Below are 24042 nucleotides of genomic sequence, written 5' to 3' on the forward strand. Positions count from 1 at the left end.
GTCATGTAATGTGGATGTGGTGCAAGTACAAATTCTAAGTGGTAACCATTTTGAAATGTCACAACCTGGTAAAGCGAGACCCAAATATATGGAGACTGTGAATGGCCGAAAAAAATGGACTTGTACCAAGTTTGAGATGGCCATTTCCCAGACTATTCCTTTTTTTCTAAGGTATGGCGATCTCTGAGTTGGTATGCGTAAATTTGGGGAGTGTGGATGGCTTGCCCCCTCCACATGGGGGGGGGGTGCAAGAAGGCTTGCCTCCTTGCATAAAATAAGTTTAAAGGAGAAGAGTTATTTTGGAGATTTGCTCTTCTGGCATTTCAGTCTGTTTTCTTTTGGCATGTCTGCACTCAGCATTTCAGCCAACATTTCAATAGGGAGCCATTCTGAGTCCTCTGGTAGCACAAATTACCAACCGTCTGACATTTAACATGGACAGCTCTTTTGGTGTGGTCCCAGTGTCACTTTTTGCTAATGCCTACATACTTACTGGGGCTTACCCAATTCCCAGCATAAATGTTGATAGCCCTTGTACTGCAGTTAGCTGCTGGCACCATAACTGTTACCAGTGTAATTTTCATCACTGAGTTACTGCAGTTAAAGGCCAGAAGATGCTATTGAAACCTAAAGCTGTATGAAACACTTGTCTTGTGCAAAGCCTCTGTCAAGTCATGGAGTTCTGTTAGATTACATTGGATGATAATAGCTTTATTTCTTCCAGACAGATGAACTAAAAGATAAATTGAAGTACTGAATTGAGTTTTTTTTATTCGGTTTATTTTTGAATGTGCTGCATAGGTTACCAAATAGTTGATGCTTCCGCCTACTGAGCTTTTCGGAGGGTGAGCAAATTCAAGGACAATACACCCACATTCTTCATCAGAGAACATGGTGTTCTGTGCTATACAAATGTTCATATCCCTGGAATTTATGGAACTGATGGATAAACAAAATTGCAACAAATTTAGGGATGACTTAATCTTATTTTAGAAACCCTTTATTTAAAAACTTAAGGAGATGTAACATTTTCCTTTAATGAGCACTACAGAGGATGGTAACTGATATATGTCCACATTCCTTTAGTCAGTGCTACAGAGGGTGGCAATAAAATTACTTCATCCTCTAGCCAGTAGTGTTTTTGCCTCCACTTAGTCTACATTGTTCATAGGTTCACAGGCAAGTACTAGGTTAACTGCTCTTACAAGCCATTTTAAGCCTAGCCAAGTTCTTTTCAAATGTGAGAATCAAACCCTGTACCTTGTGTATGTAAGGTGAGCACCTTAATCATTATTCCAACTCCCATCCAAAGTTGTTGTGTTGCTTTGGGACGACCACTGCAGGACTCAAACCTCCGATTTTATGATCTGAAGTCAGTCAGTCTTATCCATTGGGCCGTATGGCCAGCATTGGTTAGTGCTCGCCTTTCCCTGCATTGGCTACAAAGAGAGCCCTTGAGGCAGGACTAAAAAGTTTAGGCTTATGAATTGTCTTGACTCTCTTTCTCGCAAACTGGGCTTCTGGATTATGAAATATGTACATGTATTTGATGTAAGCAAAAACACTGTCTGGGAAAAAAATTATCCCATTTAGAAATGTGTTTAGGTATTAAGCATGTTTGTTTTAAAAGTATAAAGTGTCTGAACTCAAATTAAAATCCCTTTGAAATATAATAGGTGCCCTATTCATTTTTTTACCTTAATAACTTTTTACTCCAGTGACATGCTTGTACAGTGACCCCAGGAATGTTCACACTTTATAGCTTCATTTAGGAGAGACTATGGTAAGTTGTAAAATTAAACCAGTACAACTTTGGGAGACCTTTCCAAACATTTGGCTAATGAGATGGATAAAACTACTTCCCTACTATTTGCCAAGTATAAAGTTGACAAGTTTACAACTGGATGAATTTAACTCCCCAGTTTTGAACTCCCTGATTGTAGTTCTTAAATCACTGCACTTATGGTTTCTGTCTGTGTTGATTTGGTTTTCTCAGCAGTAGATGAGCATGGAGTTAGTATATGTAAGTGGTAATGTTCATTTTTATGTGGTCGAACCGTTCTAGATTTATCCTGACAAGAAATGGTTGAAACTAATAAAACATTACAAAATCCCTTCTGATTTATGCTTACACATTTTTTGTGTCCTTTGTGACATTAAAGCTGTACAAGCCACAGAGAATTCACCTTGAACATGTATGTGTGGTTCCACTTGTCAGATTCTTCTGTAGAATTCCACAGATGGGATTAGACTTCCAGTCCATATCATGCAGTTTTTGGATTGAGAGAACATGGACCTGGGTGCAGGCTTTGAGGAAGAGGGGAAAATATTCAGTAGTATATCACAACAAGATTTGCTGTGCTTTGTCAGTGGACTCAGACTCTCCAAAATGCAATGAGGAATACTCTGAAGCAGGGAACCCAGTAACTGCCAAGCATAGCCAGTCTCTAAAGCATGCTTCTGTTCATCAGATTTAGCTGACGCAGAACAGTGCACATTGCTGGCTGTCTGAGGACATGCTGTTTTCTGGTGGTTTACAGGAGGTGGTGAAAGGTGAAGAAAAGGTATTTCCTTCGTACCCTGAAACAGATCGCTATAAATTTGAGTCCTTTTGGCCCTGCAGTTAATTGTCCATTCAGTTCCTCACCACCAGAACATGCTGCCATTTTCCGGGCACAGATCTTGTCACTTCTGTTTAATGGGTATATCCAAAGAAGGAATCATGAAATTTTATTCCAGGTTCTTTTTGTCACAACCAGTGTCAAGTGATGAGAGAGTCTTTCTGGATATGAAAGCTGTAAAAACTTTATGCAACATGAAAATATTTTTACAATATTGCAGGCACCTCTCCTTTCATGTCTTACTCACCCCTCAAAAGGGGATTGTTCTTCTTTGGTAAAGCTCTCGTGCACATTCCTGTGTGTGATTGTGACAATTTTTTTCTTCAAGTTCAAATCACTTCTATTTCTTGTCTTATACTTTAAGGTGTCCTTTGTGCGTTGAGTATTCGGATTACTTAAGTGTTTTGTAAGTTGCCTTCTTTTCGAAGGTCATGTAATCAGTTTCTAGAAAGGAATTGTTTGCCACTCCCAGAAAAATCTATAGTTATGGAAGATCATGTTGTAATCAGCTTCTAGAAAGGAATTGATGTTATGTGATCCTATCTCGCCTACATTCTGTACTGATGGGTTCGGAGCTGATCCTCGGCTCCGACTCGGCACGCTATACTATAGAGCGATGTCTCTAATTGGCTGAGCTATTCTATATCCCAGGATGCACCACTACTACTTCCCCAGATCTCGTTTGCCGCTTCATAGCAATAGACGTGGTCTTGACTTGGCTGGGCTAAGTAATATTTACTGACTAATTTTCTGTCAGAAAATTTCTAATTTTTCACCCAAAAGCTGTTTTAACAGCTACTTGTCGTTTCTAAGTGATTTTTGTGGGAAGTTTGTGTGAATTTTGTTAGCGCTAGGTTCCCGCTTTATTTAGTAAGGGGTTTCCTCGCGCTCTACTTCTAGTTGTGTTATACCTTGTGTCGCTTAACTTTTTGTGTAGTAATTATTTTGTTCTAGCGTCAAGGTCCCGTTTTAGTTAGAGGGGCCTTGCCCTCGCGCTCTGCTAGAGCTGTGTTGTAGTTTCTACCTGTGGGCCTATCCTGTTTAAATTAGAGGGATTGGTACCTTTGTGGTAGTTTTTTTGTTCTAGGCTGTTTTTTGAGTGTGCCTTGTTGAGATGTCGAAGGAGCATAGGCCTTCAGGCTTTAAAAAATGTACCAAGTGTGGGTACAAAATGTCAATCACGGATGACCATTCCCTATGTGTTTATTGCCTAGGTCCTAAACACCTTCAAGAGTCGTGTAGTGTATGCCACGCCTTTTCTTCTCGTGTCCTCCAAGAGAGGAAAAACAAATTGATATTGAAGGGACTCATCACCCCTTCTTTTGAGGAGGCTTTATCTTCTTCCCCCTCCCCCAGGAAGAAGTCTTCGGCTCCGACCAGTCCGTCGGAGACGACAGCTAAGAAATCAAAGCAGGCTTCTCCGTCGGCTCCACGGACTTCGGAGCCGAGGTCGGATAGGTCAGACTCGATGCCTCCAGCCTCGACTCCTCTGTCTTTGGAACCGAGTGCTCGAGCATCGAGAGGCGGGTCACCTTCTTCGGCTCCATTGGTTTCGGAGCCGAGAAAGGTCGCTCACTCAGACTCTTCTACCTCGGCGCCGAAGTCCCCGTCGGCTCCGAGGGAAATTGCTGTGCTGGTGGAATCTCCCTCGGCGCCGATACTGCTTGAGACAATTCGGAGCTGGTCCCCCAGTCTTTCGGAACCGGCGGAGAAGTCAACTCGGGCCCGATCGGTCTCTTCTCGGTCTTCGAGGATGTCCGATTCGGATATAGACAGGGTGCTTCAAAGGCTGTTTCAGTCTCCAGTCTTCCAAAAGTTAGTCTCGGCTCCAGCCCAGTCGGCTCCGGAGCCGATTGTCCACCCTGTTGTCTTAGTTCCTCCAACAGCCTCGGCACCGTTGGAGTCGGTGCTGGTGGAGCCGGTGGAGGTTTCCGGGTCGGCTCCGACCCTTACTCCAACCCTGTCCTTTGGGTCGGAGTTCGGTACACGGACCTCCTCGGTCGGCCCCGGGGGTGACGCTTCGGGTCCGATGGTTTCAGTTCCGAGCCTCCCTCTCGGTGCGTCGGCTGCGGGAGTGCCGTCTACTGTTGTGGCCTCGGGGGTCGGACCTTCCCAGGACTCGGGGGGGGGTCCGGCCTTCAGGGCCATGAGGAGTGCTTTGGCCAAATCTTCCTTGGCTACCTCCACCGTCTCTCCGGCACCTTCCCTTGGCATGGAGACTAGATCCTTTGTTGTCCCCCTCTCTCAAGACAGCGGAGCCCTGGGGCCTGAGGTCACCCCCATTGGGGATTCCTCCCTTCCTGGGGGTCCTTCCGAGGCTTCTTCGGAAGAATCTCCCAGGAAGAGACAGTGTAAGAGGAAGCAAGTTGACTCGCCTGATGAGTCTCTCACCTCGGACACCGACCTCGATGATTCGGAGGGGTCCCCCAAGTCATCCTCGGATGATGTCTCCTTCGTGGACATCTTGGAAATCCTCAAGCAACGAGGCGACTGGCAGTCCAAACCCCCTTCCGCTCAGGAGTCGGTATTCCTCAAAGCCTTCGGGGCTCAGCCTTCCGCCTCCTGGGTGTCTCCGCCCTTCGATGAGCTCCTGGATTTGATCTCTCGAAGGGCGTGGGAGCACCCGGATTCTGTGGAACCGGTGCCAGCTCGCCCGAATAAATTTCTGTCGGCCCCCCCTGAAAAGGATTTCTTATCTAAAGGTGTGGCCATAGATGCCCTGGTGGTGGCATCTGCTACCCAGCAAGATGTGGCAGAGGCTTCGACGTCCGTCCATCCTCCTAATAAAGAGTCCAGAAGTATGGATCGGTACGGGAAGCGCACCCTTACTTCAGCAGCCTTTACTTTAAGGTCTCTGAATTATCTGACGCACTTCACCAGACTTCAGAGGAATCTGGTCAAGGAACTTTCAGATACCCTCTCTGGTAACCTACCTGAGCAGTTGTCCCAGACGGTTAGCTCCCAGTTGGCTACTCTATCATCTATATCGAACTCGTCCATGAGGCTCATTTCATATGCGGCCGAAGGGAGTAAACTGTTAGTACAGGTGTTGCTCTACGGAGACAAGCCTGGCTCCGCCTGTGTCATTTTGCGGAGGCCTTCAAGTCTTCTTTTGCCGATGCTCCCTTTGATGGGTCCTCCTTGTTTGGACCCAAGGTAAAGGACACCTTGACCTGCTGTGAACAAGAGGGTAAGACTTTGACTGCCGTAGGGGCACGGTTTTCCACTCCCTTCCGGCCTTATCCCAAGGCTAGAAGAGGCGGGAAAATGTGGTTCCGCAAATCTCAGAAGACTTACCCCTCACCTTCTAGAGGCAGAGGAGGGGGAAATTTTTCAGGAAGACACCGTCCCAGAGGCGGCAGAGGCCCCCGCAACACTGGAGACCGCCAGTCCTTTCGTGGCTCCTCAACCTTCCAGCATCACAGGTTGGATAAAATTGCCACAGTAAATTTTGCTAGGTCCGTCTTCCATGGGTTTTTGGAGGGATCTTTTGTTCCTTTCTTTTCCATCCTTTCCAGTAGATATTGCACTCTCCCTATTGTAAGGCATACTGCAACAGTAATTAAGGAAGGACATAGTACAGTTGTGTAGAAACTTAATCATAACAGTAGAAGTCCTGGTTACCCCTGTTGCAGTTTTCTAGGGGTTTTCTTTTTCCTTCTTTCTGGATGTATTTGTAGCATCTTTCTTCCTGTTTGGCTGCTCCTGTTCCTCTTGGGCAATTCAGTCCTGAGGCTTTGGCGCCCGTAAATCACTTATGTACCATGTACCTAGAATATAGGGCATATGTCTGACATATGGTGCTTTGACAGGCCAAGGCTTTGGTATGATGGTTGGACACACTGCTATTCTTTGCAGGCTATCTCTATTGTAAGGAATACTGCAACAGTGATAAACAGGACATATACTGTTGTGGTACTTTACAAAGGAATGAGATTTTGCCATGGATTTAGAATACATTTTTTAACTTTCCTTTTCTACTGTTTACATGGTGAGATACGAAAGGATACAAAACACACTGTCAAACTCCCTGTTAACAACACAAGCACAGCATCTGCTGACTGTTTAGCCCCAAAGTCCCCCAAAGGATCCTTTAGGGTGATTGTACAAAATTGAGTAGGCAGCATTCACTGATACTTTGCTTACCTCTTCTCTTCTTTCAAAGTAGGGGCAGCATTTATGGATCCTGGATCATTCTCCTCTGGGTTGGAATACCTCAGAAGGATATTATTTCAAGCCTGGGGAGGGGGGTAATGTTTGCCAAAAATCTATATGTTAAAATGTTTACAAAAAACATTTTTCAGGCAGATGTTGAGTGTTTGTCAGTGTTAAACGAGTTATTGGGTGACCTCTGGGCAGCAAGTCTCAGTAGAACAACCACCCCCCCAACTGAAATGTGTTGCTTCATATTATATTATCATGATAGGGCATTCGTAGTCTCATCTCCCAGTCTTTAAACACATTTTGACATTTTCTTTTTTGGTGTTGATTGTTTTGCTTCGCTAGTCATGTAATGTGGATGTGGTGCAAGTACAAATTCTAAGTGGTAACCATTTTGAAATGTCACAACCTGGTAAAGCGAGACCCAAATATATGGAGACTGTGAATGGCCGGAAAAAATGGACTTGTACCAAGTTTGAGATGGCCATTTCCCAGACTATTCCTTTTTTTCTAAGGTATGGCGATCTCTGAGTTGGTATGCGTAAATTTGGGGAGTGTGGATGGCTTGCCCCCTCCACATGGGGAGGTGCAAGAAGCTTGCCTCCTTGCATAAAATAAGTTTAAAGGAGAAGAGTTATTTTGGAGATTTGCTCTTCTGGCATTTCAGTCTGTTTTCTTTTGGCATGTCTGCACTCAGCATTTCAGCCAACATTTCAATATTCTGAGTCCTCTGGTAGCACAAATTACCAACCGTCTGACATTTAACATGGACAGCTCTTTTGGTGTGGTCCCAGTGTCACTTTTTGCTAATGCCTACATACTTACTGGGGCTTACCCAATTCCCAGCATAAATGTTGATAGCCCTTGTACTGCAGTTAGCTGCTGGCACCATAACTGTTACCAGTGTAATTTTCATCACTGAGTTACTGCAGTTAAAGGCCAGAAGATGCTATTGAAACCTAAAGCTGTATGAAACACTTGTCTTGTGCAAAGCCTCTGTCAAGTCATGGAGTTCTGTTAGATTACATTGGATGATAATAGCTTTATTTCTTCCAGACAGATGAACTAAAAGATAAATTGAAGTACTGAATTGAGTTTTTTTTTATTCAGTTTATTTTTGAATGTGCTGCATAGGTTACCAAATAGTTGATGCTTCCGCCTACTGAGCTTTTCGGAGGATGAGCAAATTCAAGGACAATACACCCACATTCTTCATCAGAGAACATGGTGTTCTGTGCTATACAAATGTTCATATCCCTGGAATTTATGGAACTGATGGATAAACAAAATTGCAACAAATTTAGGGATGACTTAATCTTATTTTAGAAACCCTTTATTTAAAAACTTAAGGAGATGTAACATTTTCCTTTAATGAGCACTACAGAGGATGGTAACTGATATAGATACATATTCCTTTAGTCAGTGCTACAGAGGGTGGCAATAAAATTACTTCATCCTCTAGCCAGTAGTGTTTTTGCCTCCACTTAGCCTACATTGTTCATAGGTTCACAGCCAAGTACTAGGTTAACTGCTCTTACAAACCATTTTAAGCCTAGCCAAGTTCTTTTCAAATGTGAGAATCAAACCCTGTACCTTGTGTATGTAAGGTGAGCACCTTAATCATTATTCCAACTCCCATCCAAAGTTGTTGTGTTGCTTTGGGACGACCACTGCAGGACTCAAACCTCCGATTTTATGATCTGAAGTCAGTCAGTCTTATCCAGTGGGCCGTATGGCCAGCATTGGTTAGTGCTCGCCTTTCCCTGCATTGGCTACAGTGAGAGCCCTTGAGGCAGGACTAAAAAGTTTAGGCTTATGAATTGTCTTGACTCTCTTTCTCGCAAACTGGTCTTCTGGATTATGAAATATGTACATGTATTTGATGTAAGCAAAAACACTGTCTGGGAAAAAATTATCCCATTTAGAAATGTGTTTAGGTATTAAGCATGTTTGTTTTAAAAGTATAAAGTGTCTGAACTCAAATTAAAATCCCTTTGAAATATAATAGGTGCCGTATTCATTTTTTTACCTTAATAACTTTTTACTCCAGTGACATGCTTGTACAGTGACCCCAGGAATGTTCACACTTTATAGCTTCATTTAGGAGAGACTATGGTAAGTTGTAAAATTAAACCAATACAACTTTGGGAGACCTTTCCAAACATTTGGCTAATGAGATGGATAAAACTACTTCCCTACTATTTGCCAAGTATAAAGCTGACAAGTTTACAACTGGATGAATTTAACTCCCCAGTTTTGAACTCCCTGATTGTAGTTCTTAAATCACTGCACATATGGTTTCTGTCTGTGTTGATTTGGTTTTCTCAGCAGTAGATGAGCATGGAGTTAGTATATGTAAGTGGTAATGTTCATTTTTATGTGGTCGAACCGTTATAGATTTATCCTGACAAGAAATGGTTGAAACTAATAAAACATTACAAAATCCCTTCTGATTTATGCTTACACATTTTTCGTGTCCTTTGTGACATTAAAGCTGTACAAGCCACAGAGAATTCACCTTGAACATGTATGTGTGGTTCCACTTGTCAGATTCTTCTGTAGAATTCCACAGATGGGATTAGACTTCCAGTCCATATCATGCAGTTTTTGGATTGAGAGAACATGGACCTGGGTGCAGGCTTTGAGGAAGAGGGGAAAATATTCAGTAGTATATCACGACAAGATTTGCTGTGCTTTGTCAGTGGACTCAGACTCTCCAAAATGCAATGAGGAATACTGTGAAGCAGGGAACCCAGTAAGTGCCAAGCATAGGCAGTCTCTAAAGCATGCTTCTGTTCATCAGATTTAGCTGACGCAGAACAGTGCACATTGCTGGCTGTCTGAGGACATGCTGTTTTCTGGTGGTTTACAGGAGGTGGTGAAAGGTGAAGAAAAGGTATTTCCTTCGTACCCTGAAACAGATCGCTATAAATTTGAGTCCTTTTGGCCCTGCAGTTAATTGTCCATTCAGTTCCTCACCAACAAAACATGCTGCCATTTTCCGGGCACAGATCTTGTCACTTCTGTTTAATGGGTATATCCAAAGAAGGAATCATGAAATTTTATTCCAGGTTCTTTGTCACAACCAGTGTCAAGTGATGAGAGAGTCTTTCTGGATATGAAAGCTGTAAAAACTTTATGCAACATGAAAATATTTTACAATATTGCAGGTACCTCTCCTTTCCTGTCTTACTCACCCCTCAAAAGGGGATTGTTCTTCTTTGGTAAAGCTCTCGTGCACATTCGTGTGTGTGATTGTGACAATTTTTTCTTCAAGTTCAAATCACTTCTATTTCTTGTCTTATACTTTAAGGTGTCCTTTGTGCGTTGAGTATTCAGATTACTTAAGTGTTTTGTAAGTTGCCTTCTTTTCGAAGGTCATGTAATCAGTTTCTAGAAAGGAATTGTTTGCCACTCCCAGAAAAATCTATAGTTATGGAAGATCATGTTGTAATCAGCTTCTAGAAAGGAATTGTTTGCCACTACAAGGCAAGTCTGTAGGTATGTTTTTTACTTGCTTCAGCATTTTAGTCAGATATTTAAAGTTCCTGTAATGTTCTTGACACTGTGGATTGATGATCAGTGTAAACATGAGTTCTGTAGCTGTATGGTCTCCAGATAAGATCTAGCCTTTAATGTTATCACTAGAATGTAATGAAGTTAAAGTAAATCTCAGCAAGGAATGTCTTCAAGGCACCAGTGCTTAGAGCTGTGGCTGTTATGATCTTCTGTTTTACTAAAGTACAGCAGTTGAGACTGTTCTGCTGGTGCCGATTTTCATTAGTCAAGATTTACTTTTAGTAAGATCTAATCAAAAGAATAAACACATGCTGAGTAGCTCTCGGAGTTTATAGAGGATTCTCTTTGATCTTGGCTTGTACAGGTTTGAGGACATGAAAGGCTGGTTTGAAATACAGAATTTTCCTGCCTTGTCTGTACTACAGTCTTATGAGCGAATTTATATGTAAAATGTACATTATTCTGGAATGTGTTCTTCACTGTCTGTCTGAGGTTTTGAGTACGGTAGTTTCAAGGTTAGTATCTCTGCTTTCAGTGAAGTGTCAATCAGTGGAAAAGAAAATGGTGGCATAAATGAATGTGACCCCCCCCCCCCCCCGTGTTTATCCTCCACATCAGAACTCCAGTTTGACCTTCACTACTTGCTGGCTCTCTAAGTCACATCTGACTCCTAAACTGACCTGATCTTTAACCACTGCTTCCCAAGACGTTCTTGAGAGGGAGAAAAAAAAGTAGGTTGCCATATCTTTCTTTGTATCCTGCACCAGACATATATGCATGCGCACCTACATGCAAGTTAGAGTCCCCTTCACTTCTAGATTATGATTATTTTTAGAGTGCTTCACAGTCTCCATTGTTTTTTCCCCAGTGGTTCCCCTTTCCTGTACTCAATGACTCATTTAATTTCCTGTCAGTGTGAGAGGTCTCGGATACATTTGTTCCACAAAGCAGGATAAAGATGTTAAAGAGCAGGCCAGTCTTCCAAACCTGTGGACTGTCATATTCCACCCATTTCCTGACGGCTCACACACTATGCAAATCCTGCTTTTGGGAGGTCTGGGCACTACCCAGTTCCAGAACCACCAAAATACTAGTTTTAGACAGCTGCGCTTTGGTTTACCAACTTTTTTCTTTCTCAAGCTATTTAGCTACTACCATTTTTGGAGTTGGGCAGTGGTTTTTATTCAAGTTTTTCTATTTTTCCTGGTACCAAAGAAAAACAAGTGAAGGCCTTTAACTGACTTGACAGAACTCAACAGCAGATTTCAGAAATGCTAACCTATCACACTTTCTTGTGTGTAACATAGTATATGGTTGATAGCTTTGGTTGTGAAAGTTATCCTTCTCCATGTTGCACTCCACAAACCTCACAGGCAGTTCCTAACTTAAGGGTCAAAATTTCTTATCTCCAGAAGTGTGATTGGCCTTAACTCAAGACAATTTGATCAAGGAAGTAATATCCAGAGGCTACTCAGTACCCTTTTCTCTGACACCAAACATGCCATCTTTGCCCCTCCCAGACCTCCCATCCCACCAAAAAAGGTGGCAGGCAATTCCATTATGAACAGATTTACATTAGCCTTCAGTGTGTTTCAGAATTTCAAGGCTCTCTTATCCTTCTTGTAGTGCATTTGCTAAGTATATAACTCTGTGTGTCACTCATTAAAAAAGAACTGTAAAGCCAAACACGTGGCTTTTTTGTTTCATTGCCAGCATGCTGCAAATTGCCATGGATGCATATTTGCATTTGTATCCATAGGGACCTCTGACTGCCAAGAAAGATGGAGCCAGAAGACTACACTTTTGGTTTGTCCGAACTTATCATGCGTCCTACAGCAATGTTTCTGTTGTTGAAGCATCTGCACAGTTGTACTATGCAACCCTTGCCATCTTGTGGAGGTGAAATCTTAATCTTTATCATAAGCAAAATGTTTTCTTTGGGCAGTGTATATGAGGTAAAGAGTTGACTTGAGATCTAGTGGAATCTTTTTATCCCCATTCTATTCATAAACAACTCTGCTCTGATGTCTTTCGGCTTTTCCCGGTTAGGGGTCGCCACAGCGAAACACTGGTCCGCTAGTGATTGGCAGAGGATTTTTATGGTGCCGAGTTGCCAGCCCGATGCCCAATCTTCAAAGAAGGCAGACCCATTCACGCACGCGTCTACCTGCATGTCTTTAGACATCACTTGACTGTGGGGAGGACATGCAGACTCCACACAGAAGGCGCTCTAGCTGAGAATTGAACAGGAGAACCTCTTCTGTGAGTCCTTAAAATAGATGCAATTTGTCTGAGTACTGGTGCAGCTTGGATTTGCTAAATTCAAACTAGAAGCTGTTGACAAAGGAACCATTTCATATTTTAACTACATAACTGTACTCTACAAACTGATCATAACAAACAGGTTACTGCAGAAAAGCATTCATTTTTAATGTCTGGTGATTTATGCAGTCTAATTTGCATCTGCTTATAGATTTTTGTAGCTCAAATAGCAACACTAATTTAAAGTTATACTGATGTGTAGCATTTCTGTTAAAAGCATGCATCTTCTGATCATTAATATGTTTGCAACCTTAAGCCCCAGGTGGAAGATGAGGAAGGTTGGAAGAAGTTTTGTCTTGGAGAAAAGTTGTATTTAAATTCATCACTGATATTACCTGATGGAGAATGTGAAAATCCTGGGGTTGATTATATAAAGGTTGGTGCAACATAGCTAATAAAATTCATGTAACAAACTTTATAAAATTCCTGATCATTGCTTATGTAGACCGTGTAAATATCCTTTTGTATAACTTGGTAAAAAGATAGTGATCTAATGTACTGACAGCTATAAGGAACCCATTTTCCATGTTTTTGTTTGTGAAAGAAACCTTGACAACTCAGTGACTGCTGTTTGCTTTGTGAACTAAATTCTTATTCAGTGCCTAAGTCTGAAAAAAGTACAGTTTGGAATTAAAATAATAGTATGGTCTTGATTGTAAAGAAACCATTTTCCATGCTTTCTGTGGTAGAAGTCTGAGATTTCAAAGTGATTTTTAAATGTTTACTCACCTGATTTTAAAGAATTTTTCATATTGAGTAGTTTGCATGAGTGTGCAAGTAGTGTTTCTCTTAACCCCTGTCTTGTCATACTGATCAGTCACACAGTGTATGGGATTTAGTTCACATTTTATCCCAGATTTGAGCTCATGGTGCCTGAGGCAGTTTCATTACTGCTGGCACAGCAGTTAAGGTTTGACTGTCCCTAGAACCAGCTTTTAGTTCTGTATAGAGCAGTTTGTTGCAAGTTTATTTTCTAGTATACAAGGTACAGTAACTGTATGTATAGGATCATTATGAAAAGGAGATAAAGTATGTCCTGTGGTCTTCTGAATCTTAAGGTTTTCTGTGCGGATGTTTATAAATTTAAATGATTTCTGTTCAAATGTATATGAACCCCAAGTTTCCATTCCTTGGGTGGTACATTCACTTGTCTGGCTGACAACTGCATTCAGTTTGCAAGACGACCAGAGCAGTAGTTAGTGACATTGAGATTCACAGGCTGTCCAAGACGATTAGACTGGTTATGATAGTGGCTGTATAAGGTAGGTGACTCTTTGCCTTGTTTCTTTCAATAATTTATGCAGTTTTACAAGATAAGCAGTCTGCTTGATGCTGTTGAAGTCCCGAAGCTGGATTCTTAAAATATATTTTGTCAGTGTATAAAATCTGGAGAGAGAGAGGTTAATGTTACAAGGGTTCACCTATTTAAGATCATATCAAGCAAGCCAGTGTCAGAAAACACTATATTCACAGAATTCAGAAAACTTTTTGCATTGCTGTTGACTTGCATACATCCACTACTTATTTTAATTCTAGAGTTGTGCCAACTTGAGGAAAAGGGAATACTGCAGAACTAAATATTCTGTTCTCTCTCAATTTCCTCATTACTTATTTTTTTTTGCATTTGTTGACCAGGAAATTCCATCTAGTTAGAACAAAGGCTAATTTTACCTGAGTTCCAGGGAGAAAACTTCCACAAAAAAACATATTGACTTTCTACAGTAATTTACAGTAGGGTACAAAAATTAGGCTAACAATATGCAGCTAATTTAAAAAAAAAAGAAAGCAAAATGGGTAATAGTACTACCATTCTTCATGGATACAACATTTTACTATGCAAACATTTTTAGAATAGTACTCTAAAAAGCACCAGTACATTGTAGTCTAGGAGGGTTTCTTTGATCATACAAAGTAATAGAGAAGTATTAGGAAGGTGGAGCAGGCTGTTTTGTAGGGGGGGGGTTAGGTTACCCCAAAAGGTGAGTGCAATTGTAGGGCCAATAAGCTTAATGTTATAAGGTTAGATTTGACTTGAAATTTCGCAGGTTATTCAATGAAGTGTATTCTAGAAGTTGGAGATGTAGTCTGGCTAGAGGGCGCAGCCAAAAGAGTTGCTATATTTGTCTGGAGGTTACATGTAGGTCTTTTAAGCAAAGGTCTCTGTTGATGAATATCTCTGAGTGGACTTGGGCATGAACATTTGTTTGGTTAAAGATCTTTTGGGCTGTTTTCAGCTGAGTACAGTTAAGGTAGTTGGGTAGTTCTATCCATCCAGCTGAGTAATCTGATAGGTATGTAGTGGTAAGCTCTGCATTGTTCAAGCCTATCTAACTGTATGAATTAAGTCGTTGAAGGTGGGGGAGGCGTACAGAAGACAGGACAGTAGATTGGTAGTAGCTGTGGTTCATGGTCCTATTTAGATATGTTTTTACTCTGTATAAAAATCAGTTTCTGATGATTTTATTTGATAGCTTGTTGGACATGGAGGTTGAATTTCAAGTTTTCATCAGTAATTGCTCAGTGTAGTTTTATTGAGGAGCTAATATCTTAGTATTGTTTGAAGATGTGACCAGCTATTTTGCTGTCTGAGTGAGAATTTGGAGGACATAACAGTAATTTAGCCTTTAAACATTAATAGGTGAGTTTGCAGCCAGCTTTCAGCAGATGAAGGTATTTCTTGGGTAATGGTTTGTAGTTCTGGTAGATTGGAGATGGAAAAGATGAGTGTAGCGTCATCTATTAGGGCCGCATATTTGGTTGCTGTAACTGGGTCATTTATGAATATGTTGAACAGTAGAGGACCTAAAGTGAATCTTTGGGGCATATCTGTAATCATACCTTTCAACCTCATAGTACAAGAAATTTGGACAAAGTCAAAAATAATGGGGGAATAATGGCCCAAAAATAAAGAAAGAAATATTGCTCTGATAAACTTAGAATGTGGCTAGAATAATAAGTTTTGCTTTAACATGCATTTTCTGAATGATTAAGTCTGAAACTCCGACATTTTTCATTATTTAGTTACTTCACTCCTCAATGATTTGCTAGAAATCCACAAATTTTATGAAGAATATACCAAAAACATGAAGCAAAAATCTGGGCAATTGAGAGGAATGTCTGTAATTCTAGGGGGAAAGATTGAGAAAGCATTTTGCTGCTTGACGTGCTGAGTTGTCACTGAAATAGCTGTTGAAGAGAAGCTAGGTTTAGAATGGCCAAGTTCAGGTAGCTGATTTAAGTGAGTTGAATACTTTGGAGTGATCTAGAAACTGTGACAAGACCAGTTTGTTTTCATTAATGCCAGTAATATAGTGTCTGTTGTACTTCGGATGAAAGCAGTGTTGTGTTGGGGAAAGCCAACTGTTATGAAAAAGAAGTTGGAGTAATAGAATATGAATGATTTTCTCATTAATTTTTGATAGAGAAGGAAGAATTGTAATAGGTCTATAACTGTACAGTTGAATTTGCCCTCTTTTATGCAGTGGTTAGTTATAAGTTTGTGTCCATGTAGACTGTGTAAGACTCCTGTGTAGATCTGTTTATTAGGATGGAATAGAATAATCCAGTGCATCTACAGCAAGTTTATTGAATTCAGCTGGATGGTTATCACCTGCAAGGATAGCAGGTTTTAATCTATTTGTATATTTTCTGATGGTCGAGGGAGGGACAAGTTTAATGTCACTTGAGTTATTTGTCTTGCTAGGAAAGGAGGAGTTACTGTTTTGTTTCTGATAAGATAAGTACTTGCATAAATTAAATGAGGGTTCACACTACTGGCAATATTTATTTGTCTGCAGTGGTATTTGGGATAGTCTAAATGTTTTGCCTATTTGTAGTAGTTTATGGTAGAATAAAATTGTTTACGGTTTTGGGGTTGAGATTATTGTGTGTTGTAACAATTTTACATAAGCAGTAATATCACTGATAGAGACTGATTTGCTTTCCAGGTATGCTGCGCTTGTCCCTTTGTCACATTAGTTGTTTAGTCTGAAGAGTTACCTAGATGACAGGAGTTGCTTTTAGTCATTTTCTTCAGATAAGGACTTGATTTAAAATGTTGAGAAAGATGTCATTCAGTTGTGTCGTGGCTTCAGCTAGTAAAATAATTTCTAATTGGTTGCAGTTACAAAGTATCAATATATTTATTTTAATGTATTTATTCACTCAGTTTCTTGATCTGGTTAGTCCCATTAGACCATTGTTCTCTTTTTCAGGAGAGACCTGAGGTGGCATTGATACCGATTAGGGGAAATTCGGTCAGGGCACTGGGGAACTTCCCCTACTCATCGGCGTTGGACGAAAATGAAGGTGGTGCCTCCATTTTCTGTCGCCGTTCCAGGCATGAAGGTGGCCCGGAGAAACAGCAGAGCCATAGAAAATGTAATCCAGTGCGCTGATAGTGCAAATGTTGAAAGTATGAAAAAGGTTATTGAGTTGGTAGAATCACTACCAAATGAAACCAATGAGGTGATAGCAGAGAGCGAGTTTCAGTTGGGGGAGAAAAAGCAACATTTCAATCTACAGGAGGAGATGGGGCCTGATTTGGAGGAGCCTTTTCAACAAAGGTTGGTCGAGGGCGAGATGGAGCAGCAGGATGGATGCATTATTACAACCTTTCAGTTCAGAGGGTTGTGGGATGATTATTTGGAACAGTTGGTTCACCAAAGTGAGGTGGAAAACAGTGCAGCAACATCGTGGAGTGATATAATGGAGAAAAAGGGAAAAGAGATGAATCTAGTGAGAAAACATATGCACAAACCATTTAAGAAGGGGAAGGAAAAAAATTAAAAAAATGAAGAAAAGGTACACTTTATGAATAAGCAATAAAAAGAACAAAGGGCTAGATGGGTATGAAGTGTGGGACACTTTGATTGCACTATGAGGTGTAACGGCAAAGGAAGTAAGAGCATTTATTCTAATTAATAATGAGACATTTTGTGATTTAATATTTGAGAATGGATAATGGAGAACTTTATAGAAAAATATGAGAAGAAAAACACTGTGCGTCTTTGGACAGAATATGTTTTGGAACGTTTCTTTAGACAGACAAAGGAATATTGGTTCACTTTAGAACTGAGGTTGAACCTGTAGATTTAAAAATGACTTTATTAGCTATTTACAAGGAATTATTGGACACTGCAAAAGTTTATGATGAAAGAGGTCTTGGAGTGGGGGATGGCAATGTGGAGCAATATTAAAAACAGAAAGCAACAATGTCTTACATGCACCGAATGTGAAATACAAAGGGCAACCAAAGATTTATTTTTTGTGGTAAAGATTATCATTTAATTAATGAATGTGATAATAAAATGTTATTTGTGTGGTAATACAGGGCATAATGCAAAAAAAGTTATTTAAAATGCAAGAAATGTAGCAATACAGAACATTGACTGCTAGAATGTGAAATAGATGTACAAGAAAATAAAAATAAAAGTACACAGGAGGAAGAGAGAGAAGAAATGGTTATACAAAACAAGTACAACAAAAGGAAATTATTGCAGAGATCATGCTCAAAGGTAAAGCACAGGATAAAGAAAAAAACATGATACTAATGAAGACAAATCTGAATGGTATAAAGTAAAAGGTAAAAAGAAATCAGTAGGGAAAAGATTTAGGGAAAATATAATGTTTAGAGAAAATAAAAGATAGGAACTTTACTCTAATTGTTTGCTAAAAGTTGAGACTATTAGCTTTAAATGTGAACTGTTTGAAAAACAAGAGGAGAATTGGTATATTACAGTTGTGTGCTGGAATAGATGCTGAAGTGATATTATTAGAGGGCATAATATTAAAAGAACAAAGAACACAAACTTTAGAATGGGAATGTTATCTGTAACATGGATAAAGAAACATGTTTAGGCATATGTGTATTATGTCAAGAAGACATTAAAGTATTATATGTTACAATAGTTGAACTGGGTAGAATAACAATATTAGACTTAAGATGGAAAAAGTATGTATATAGAAGTATAGCTTTATATGCATATGTTATTAAAAAAGAAAGGGAAATATTCAGAAGTATATGTAAATATGAATATAATAGGAGATTTTAATTGCAATTTAAGAGAAAAAAGAATAATTGTGATAAAATAGTTACGAGAAATTATGAGGTGTGGTAAATTAAAGTTATGGAAAAATAAACAGATTATTTTAATGTCAGAAAAATTAATTAAGTGTAATGGATTTTCTGATCATGTAGTGATTTGGATGCAAATAAAAGAAAAAAAATGAATGAAAAGGAATTGGAGTCAGTAGAAATAAACTTATTACATTCTGGAAACAGGCATGAAAGATTTCTATGAAAATTGGATGGTGTGGTGGATACATTTTAAAGAAAAATATAAAAAGTGTTCTTAGAATGTATAGATAAGAAAAGAAGGAAAGAAAAAGAAAAATATAAGATGTTAAGTCAAGAAATATTCAAGACCTGTGGTGGTGGTGCTGCGGTAGCTTTGTTGCCTTACAGTAAGAAGCTGTCCGGTTCGATTCTCAGAGCGTCTTCTGCGTGGAGACATGCATGAATGGACGTACCTTCGTTGAAGGTTGTGCGTCAGGGCTGGTAACTCGGCACATAAAAATCAGCTACCAATCATTAGCGGACCGGAGTTCCGCTGTGGCGACCTCTAACCGGGAAAAGCCGAAAGACACAACAACAACATTGGGGAAAAAGGAAAAAAATGACAAAAGGAAAAAGATCCACACTCTGTTATATAAACAAAAATATTTATTACAAGGAAAAAAAAAGAGGTAGTACCTTGAGTAAAGTTAATGGAAGATGGAAAGATAATAAGAATTAAAAGATAAGGAGGGTTAATAAAATAACAGAAAGGGATAATTGAAATAATTAGTGCATGTATTAAATGTATTTGTTAAGAAAGAGGTGAAGATAGAAAATGAACAAAAGATAATGAGTATTAAGAAAAAAAGAATAAATATAAATAAATTCAATGAAATCTTGAAAGATTAATACAAATTCTGCAACAGGAATTGATGGAATTGAATACAACATGTACAAAGAAATGGAAGACTAGCAAAAAAGAAGGTTTATCAAAGTGATAAATGAATGGTTAGAAAATGGGATTAAATATAAAGAAATATGTACTGGAGTAATAAAATTTATATTAAAAAACAGAACAGAGATGAAATAAAAAAATGGAGACCAATAACTTTAAATAACAGACTATAAAATAATTATGAGAATAATTGTTAAAAGATTACAATGTAAAATAGTATTTGATCAAAATATATTTGGGAGAAAAGGAAAGGGTAGTTGAGAATTACTATGGCTAATAAGAGATGTAATTGATATTAATGAAAAAGTGGAGACAAAGTAATGATATGGGGTATAAAAAAGCTTATGATAATATACATTTTGAATCATTATGGGGGGGTTTGCAAACATACAAGCGAGAAAATTGTAAGTATAATTAAATCAGTGTATGAAAGAATTATGTGCAACTAAATGTGAGCGGATGTATAGGAGAAGAAATAAAAATAGAATGTGGAATAAGACTGGGTGTCCAGATAGTAGTATAATTTTTTCATTGGTTAGTGATTGAAATTAACAAAATTTCAAGAAGTAGGTATAAAATGGTTAAAGAAGTGCAACTGCTAATAATGAACACTTACTCAGATGATATAGTAATAATTACAAAGAACACACTATGGATGGAAAGAATAAATGTAAAGTTAGGTGCAATGTTGGGAAGAATTGGACTAGATATAAACAAGGAAAAACATAAAGGATTTGGTTTTAAAGGTGAAATGTGTTCATTTTAATGACAGATTTATAGATGTGTTGGGAATAAAATTTGAGAAAAATCTCCCATTGTTCCTTTATATATTCAAAGTGATGGAAGAAATAAAGGACATGTTTATGTTCGGTAAAACATAGGTTTTCATACAGAAAGAAAGTATATTTAATAAATAGTATGGCATTAAGCAAAAAAAGCATATGTAGCAAGCATCCGTATGATACCTGTAAAATATGAAAAATAATGATGTCAATATTTTCATTCATCTGGGGTTGTAGATTGAACCTAGTTAAAAGAGGAACATTGTATATGAAAGAAGACCAAAGAGGTTTAGGTCTAATTAATCCTATTGCACATGTAGCTTCTTTACGTTTATACAAAGTATAAGTATTATAAAGGAAGAAAAAGATTTCATAGAAATGATAATGTATTACAAATATAAAGCTGTATAGGAAGGAATGAAAGTAAAGAAGAAAGGTAAAAGTATTAACAATGAAGAAATAAAAACAGAATAAAATTATGTTATGGAAAATAAAAAGAATGTAACAGAAAAAAATAGAAAGGAGAGTTATGTTCATATAATGAAAAACTTTTATTTTGTTGATCCATGGAAAGATTTAGAAATGAATAAGAAAAAAGCTATATTAAGGAGATATGAAAACTATAAAAAGATAAAGGAATGTAATGATTTTTATGGAGACTGTCCATAACTAAACTGCCTGTAAAAGCGAATCTGCAGCATAAGAGAAAAGATAGAAGCTGTATTAAGTGTGGTGAATTAGAAACTGCAGAACACACATTTCTGAAATGTGGTAGAATTAAGAATTTATGGGTAGAAATATGTAAACATGATCTTTAAAAAACATTTAAAGTCTGAACAGTTAAACATGGACATGATCGAACATGGTTATTATGGAATGCAAATATAAGAAGTAAAGAAAATGGACAGAAGCATTTTTTATTTTGCAGGGACAATATGGAATGAGAGATTCAATGAAATTAAATATAACAGGAAATGGACTTTGGCAAAGATATTGGAAAAAATATGGTTTTGGTTGTGGGTAAAAGAGTTGGGGGGAATACTTGAAATGTGAATTAAATGTATGAAATATGTAAATATGTAATCAATTATATATATATATAATATATATATGTGTGTGTGTGTGTAGTGAAAAAAAAACTAGTTGTCATTGTTGTGAGTGGGAACTGTTTTAGAGGAGCACTTCCTGTTTACGTTCATTGTGCAGAGGGGCCCTGGGGAGAGAAGCAGATGATGAGATAGTGAAAGAAATGAGGGAGAAAGCAAATATCGTGACTGGAGAATATGTGCTGTAGTCTGAGGAAATGTTTCAAAGTAACGTGTTTGGAAATGAGTCAACAAATGATGGCTGTATAATTACAACCCTCATATTAGATGGTTGCGGGATGATTTATTTAAAGATATGGTGGTACAGAGTGAGTAGAAAATAAAGATGTTTCCAGGAGGGGCATTATGGAGAAAATACAAAAGGAGGATGCGGAGACTATCCTGAAGAATAACAGCTACAACCAGAAAATATCAAGTTCTTAAATCACTTCTAGCACCTCGGCTAAATCTCTTTCAAAGAGTAAAATACAGATACCCACAATCCAAGAAAGTCACAGTGAAACACTTAACAGCTACAAGTATTTAACATAATGAAATATTTCGAATTACACTCAGTATTTACCCTCTGAGTACCAAAGAGTTATACTTCAAAATGTACAAAGCTTCCTTATACAGGAATTATACAGCAATGTATGTTTAAGGGTGATATATTCACCCAGTGTCACCATCAGATGTTCCAAAACACAACCCTTTAAGCTGAATTGCTCTGATGATAAAGTTTAAAATGCATACCCAAAGGACTTTCCAAATGTACATTTTTAATCTCCCTGATTGTTCTTGAAACCTGGTTTTGAAAGCCATCTGGCTTTCACCCACATAAAGTAAATCACATGGACTTTTTTAAAGCATAAATAATTCCTTCAGTGTTGCAAGAAAACTCTTGAGTGGGGTTAAATTTAGCCGTGCTAATTTTAGAAAAAACTATTTACCACCTAATTAAATATTGAACATTTACCACACTGAAAAGTACCCTTCTTGGAGGAAATCTGCCTAGAAATGTTGGCAATTGGCAAAATGTACTTGCTGTGTACTAGCATATCAGCTAAACTATGGCCATTCTTAAAAGAGACACGAGGAATAGAATTTATCGTATGATAGCTTTTTGTTGAACAAAATTGGCCAATAGTATCTCAAAAGCCCAGCACTTTGTTGACAAAGAACACTGTAAATAGTAACAAAATAAACATCTCTTTTCTTATTGTTCTCACTCCGTCCATCTTCATTAAAAGTACCAAAAGAATTCTATCTAATAAGTGGAAAGACATTTGTTCCACAAATGCCATTATGACCAAGAAAGCTGTCTTTTTGTTTCATCTGACATTTATTAGCATCACTACCAAAGGAATACCTAATATTATTGTATTTGAATATAACTTTTTTTGAGGGAGTCCATGTGCTTCTCTCTACTGTAACCCCTGCTAATAAACATTTCAACCTTCTGTTGAGCTTCCTTATAAAAATTATAATCCTGATTGCAAAGTTTAGTTTACAGGAATGGACTTCATTTTAATAGCGTTGCCGGGTGTAAAACCATTTGACTTCCAATCTGAAGAAGTCAGATGGTTTTACACCGAAGAAAGCGCTCATATTAAAGTGTAGTCCATTCCTATAAGCTGGTCTTCGTGCTTTATTTTTTTTGCAAGATTTATTTGTGTTTTCTGCTTCTATGATTGCAGAGTTTATTAAGACATAAAACTCATCATATGACAAGGAGGAAATAAGGTGGGGGCAACTATTTCCATGTAAATACTCACCCCTTCCCCCGTTTTTCTATAAACAGAGGTAAAAACCTTTCCATTATCTAAAACCTTCAAATTAAGGTCCAAGAAAGTCACTTGCTTTCCTAACTGAAGACCATCAAATATAAAATTAAACCTATTCCTTTGTAACTTCTGTGCAGAGTTATGAACCATATTTTGACGACCCTCCCCCCACAAGTGAAAATTAAATCATATATATAACGAAAATAACCTACCACATGTTCTTTAGATTGTCTGTTGGTACAGATACTCTAATTCAAACATAGCCATAGTTATATTGGCATGCATGGGTGTAAAAGGTGCCCCTTTGCCTTACCCTGAGTCTGATGAAAAATGTATTTATTACAATTAAAAAAATTATCTCGACAAAATTGAACAATTTCTGTAATATAATTTGAAAGAGGGTTATCCCCTAAAAAGTAGTGCAAGAACTGTATCCCATGTACATGATGAGTATTAGTATAGAGACATTTAAGATCAGCATCATCCACTACATTTCCACATCCCATTTCAACTCCAAGATTTTATGCAAAAAAAATCCTGGGTGTTCCTGATGTACGACAGAATTTTTTTAACAAAGAAAAAAAAGATGTGCAGAAACACCCTAGTGCTGTCTAGTATTCTGTTTTGTTTTGTTTTTTTTTGTTTATTTGTCCTGTAATTAAGTATACTCCTGAAGAATTGGTGAATATTCAGCAGTTTACTTTCTGCAATTTGACACCAGATGTTTCACAATTAAGGAATTTTCTGGAGATCCT

The 24042-nt window shown here is 38.4% G+C and overlaps 1 protein-coding gene across 2 annotated transcripts in view; it reads left to right on the plus strand.

The window, feature by feature from the left end:
- Positions 1–24042, plus strand: part of GEMIN2 (gem nuclear organelle associated protein 2) — a 464095-nt gene that overhangs the window by 223225 nt on the left and 216828 nt on the right. For both annotated transcript variants that reach the window (XM_044074221.1, XM_044074220.1), the window contains exon 5: positions 12880–12999. In XM_044074221.1, coding sequence (XP_043930156.1) covers positions 12880–12999 — 120 coding nt within the window. The remainder of the gene's footprint in view (positions 1–12879; positions 13000–24042) is intronic.

Source organism: Protopterus annectens, chromosome 6.part0 (assembly GCF_019279795.1).
Source record: "Protopterus annectens isolate FY-2018-M chromosome 6.part0, PAN1.0, whole genome shotgun sequence".
Lineage (NCBI taxonomy): Eukaryota > Metazoa > Chordata > Ceratodontiformes > Protopteridae > Protopterus > Protopterus annectens.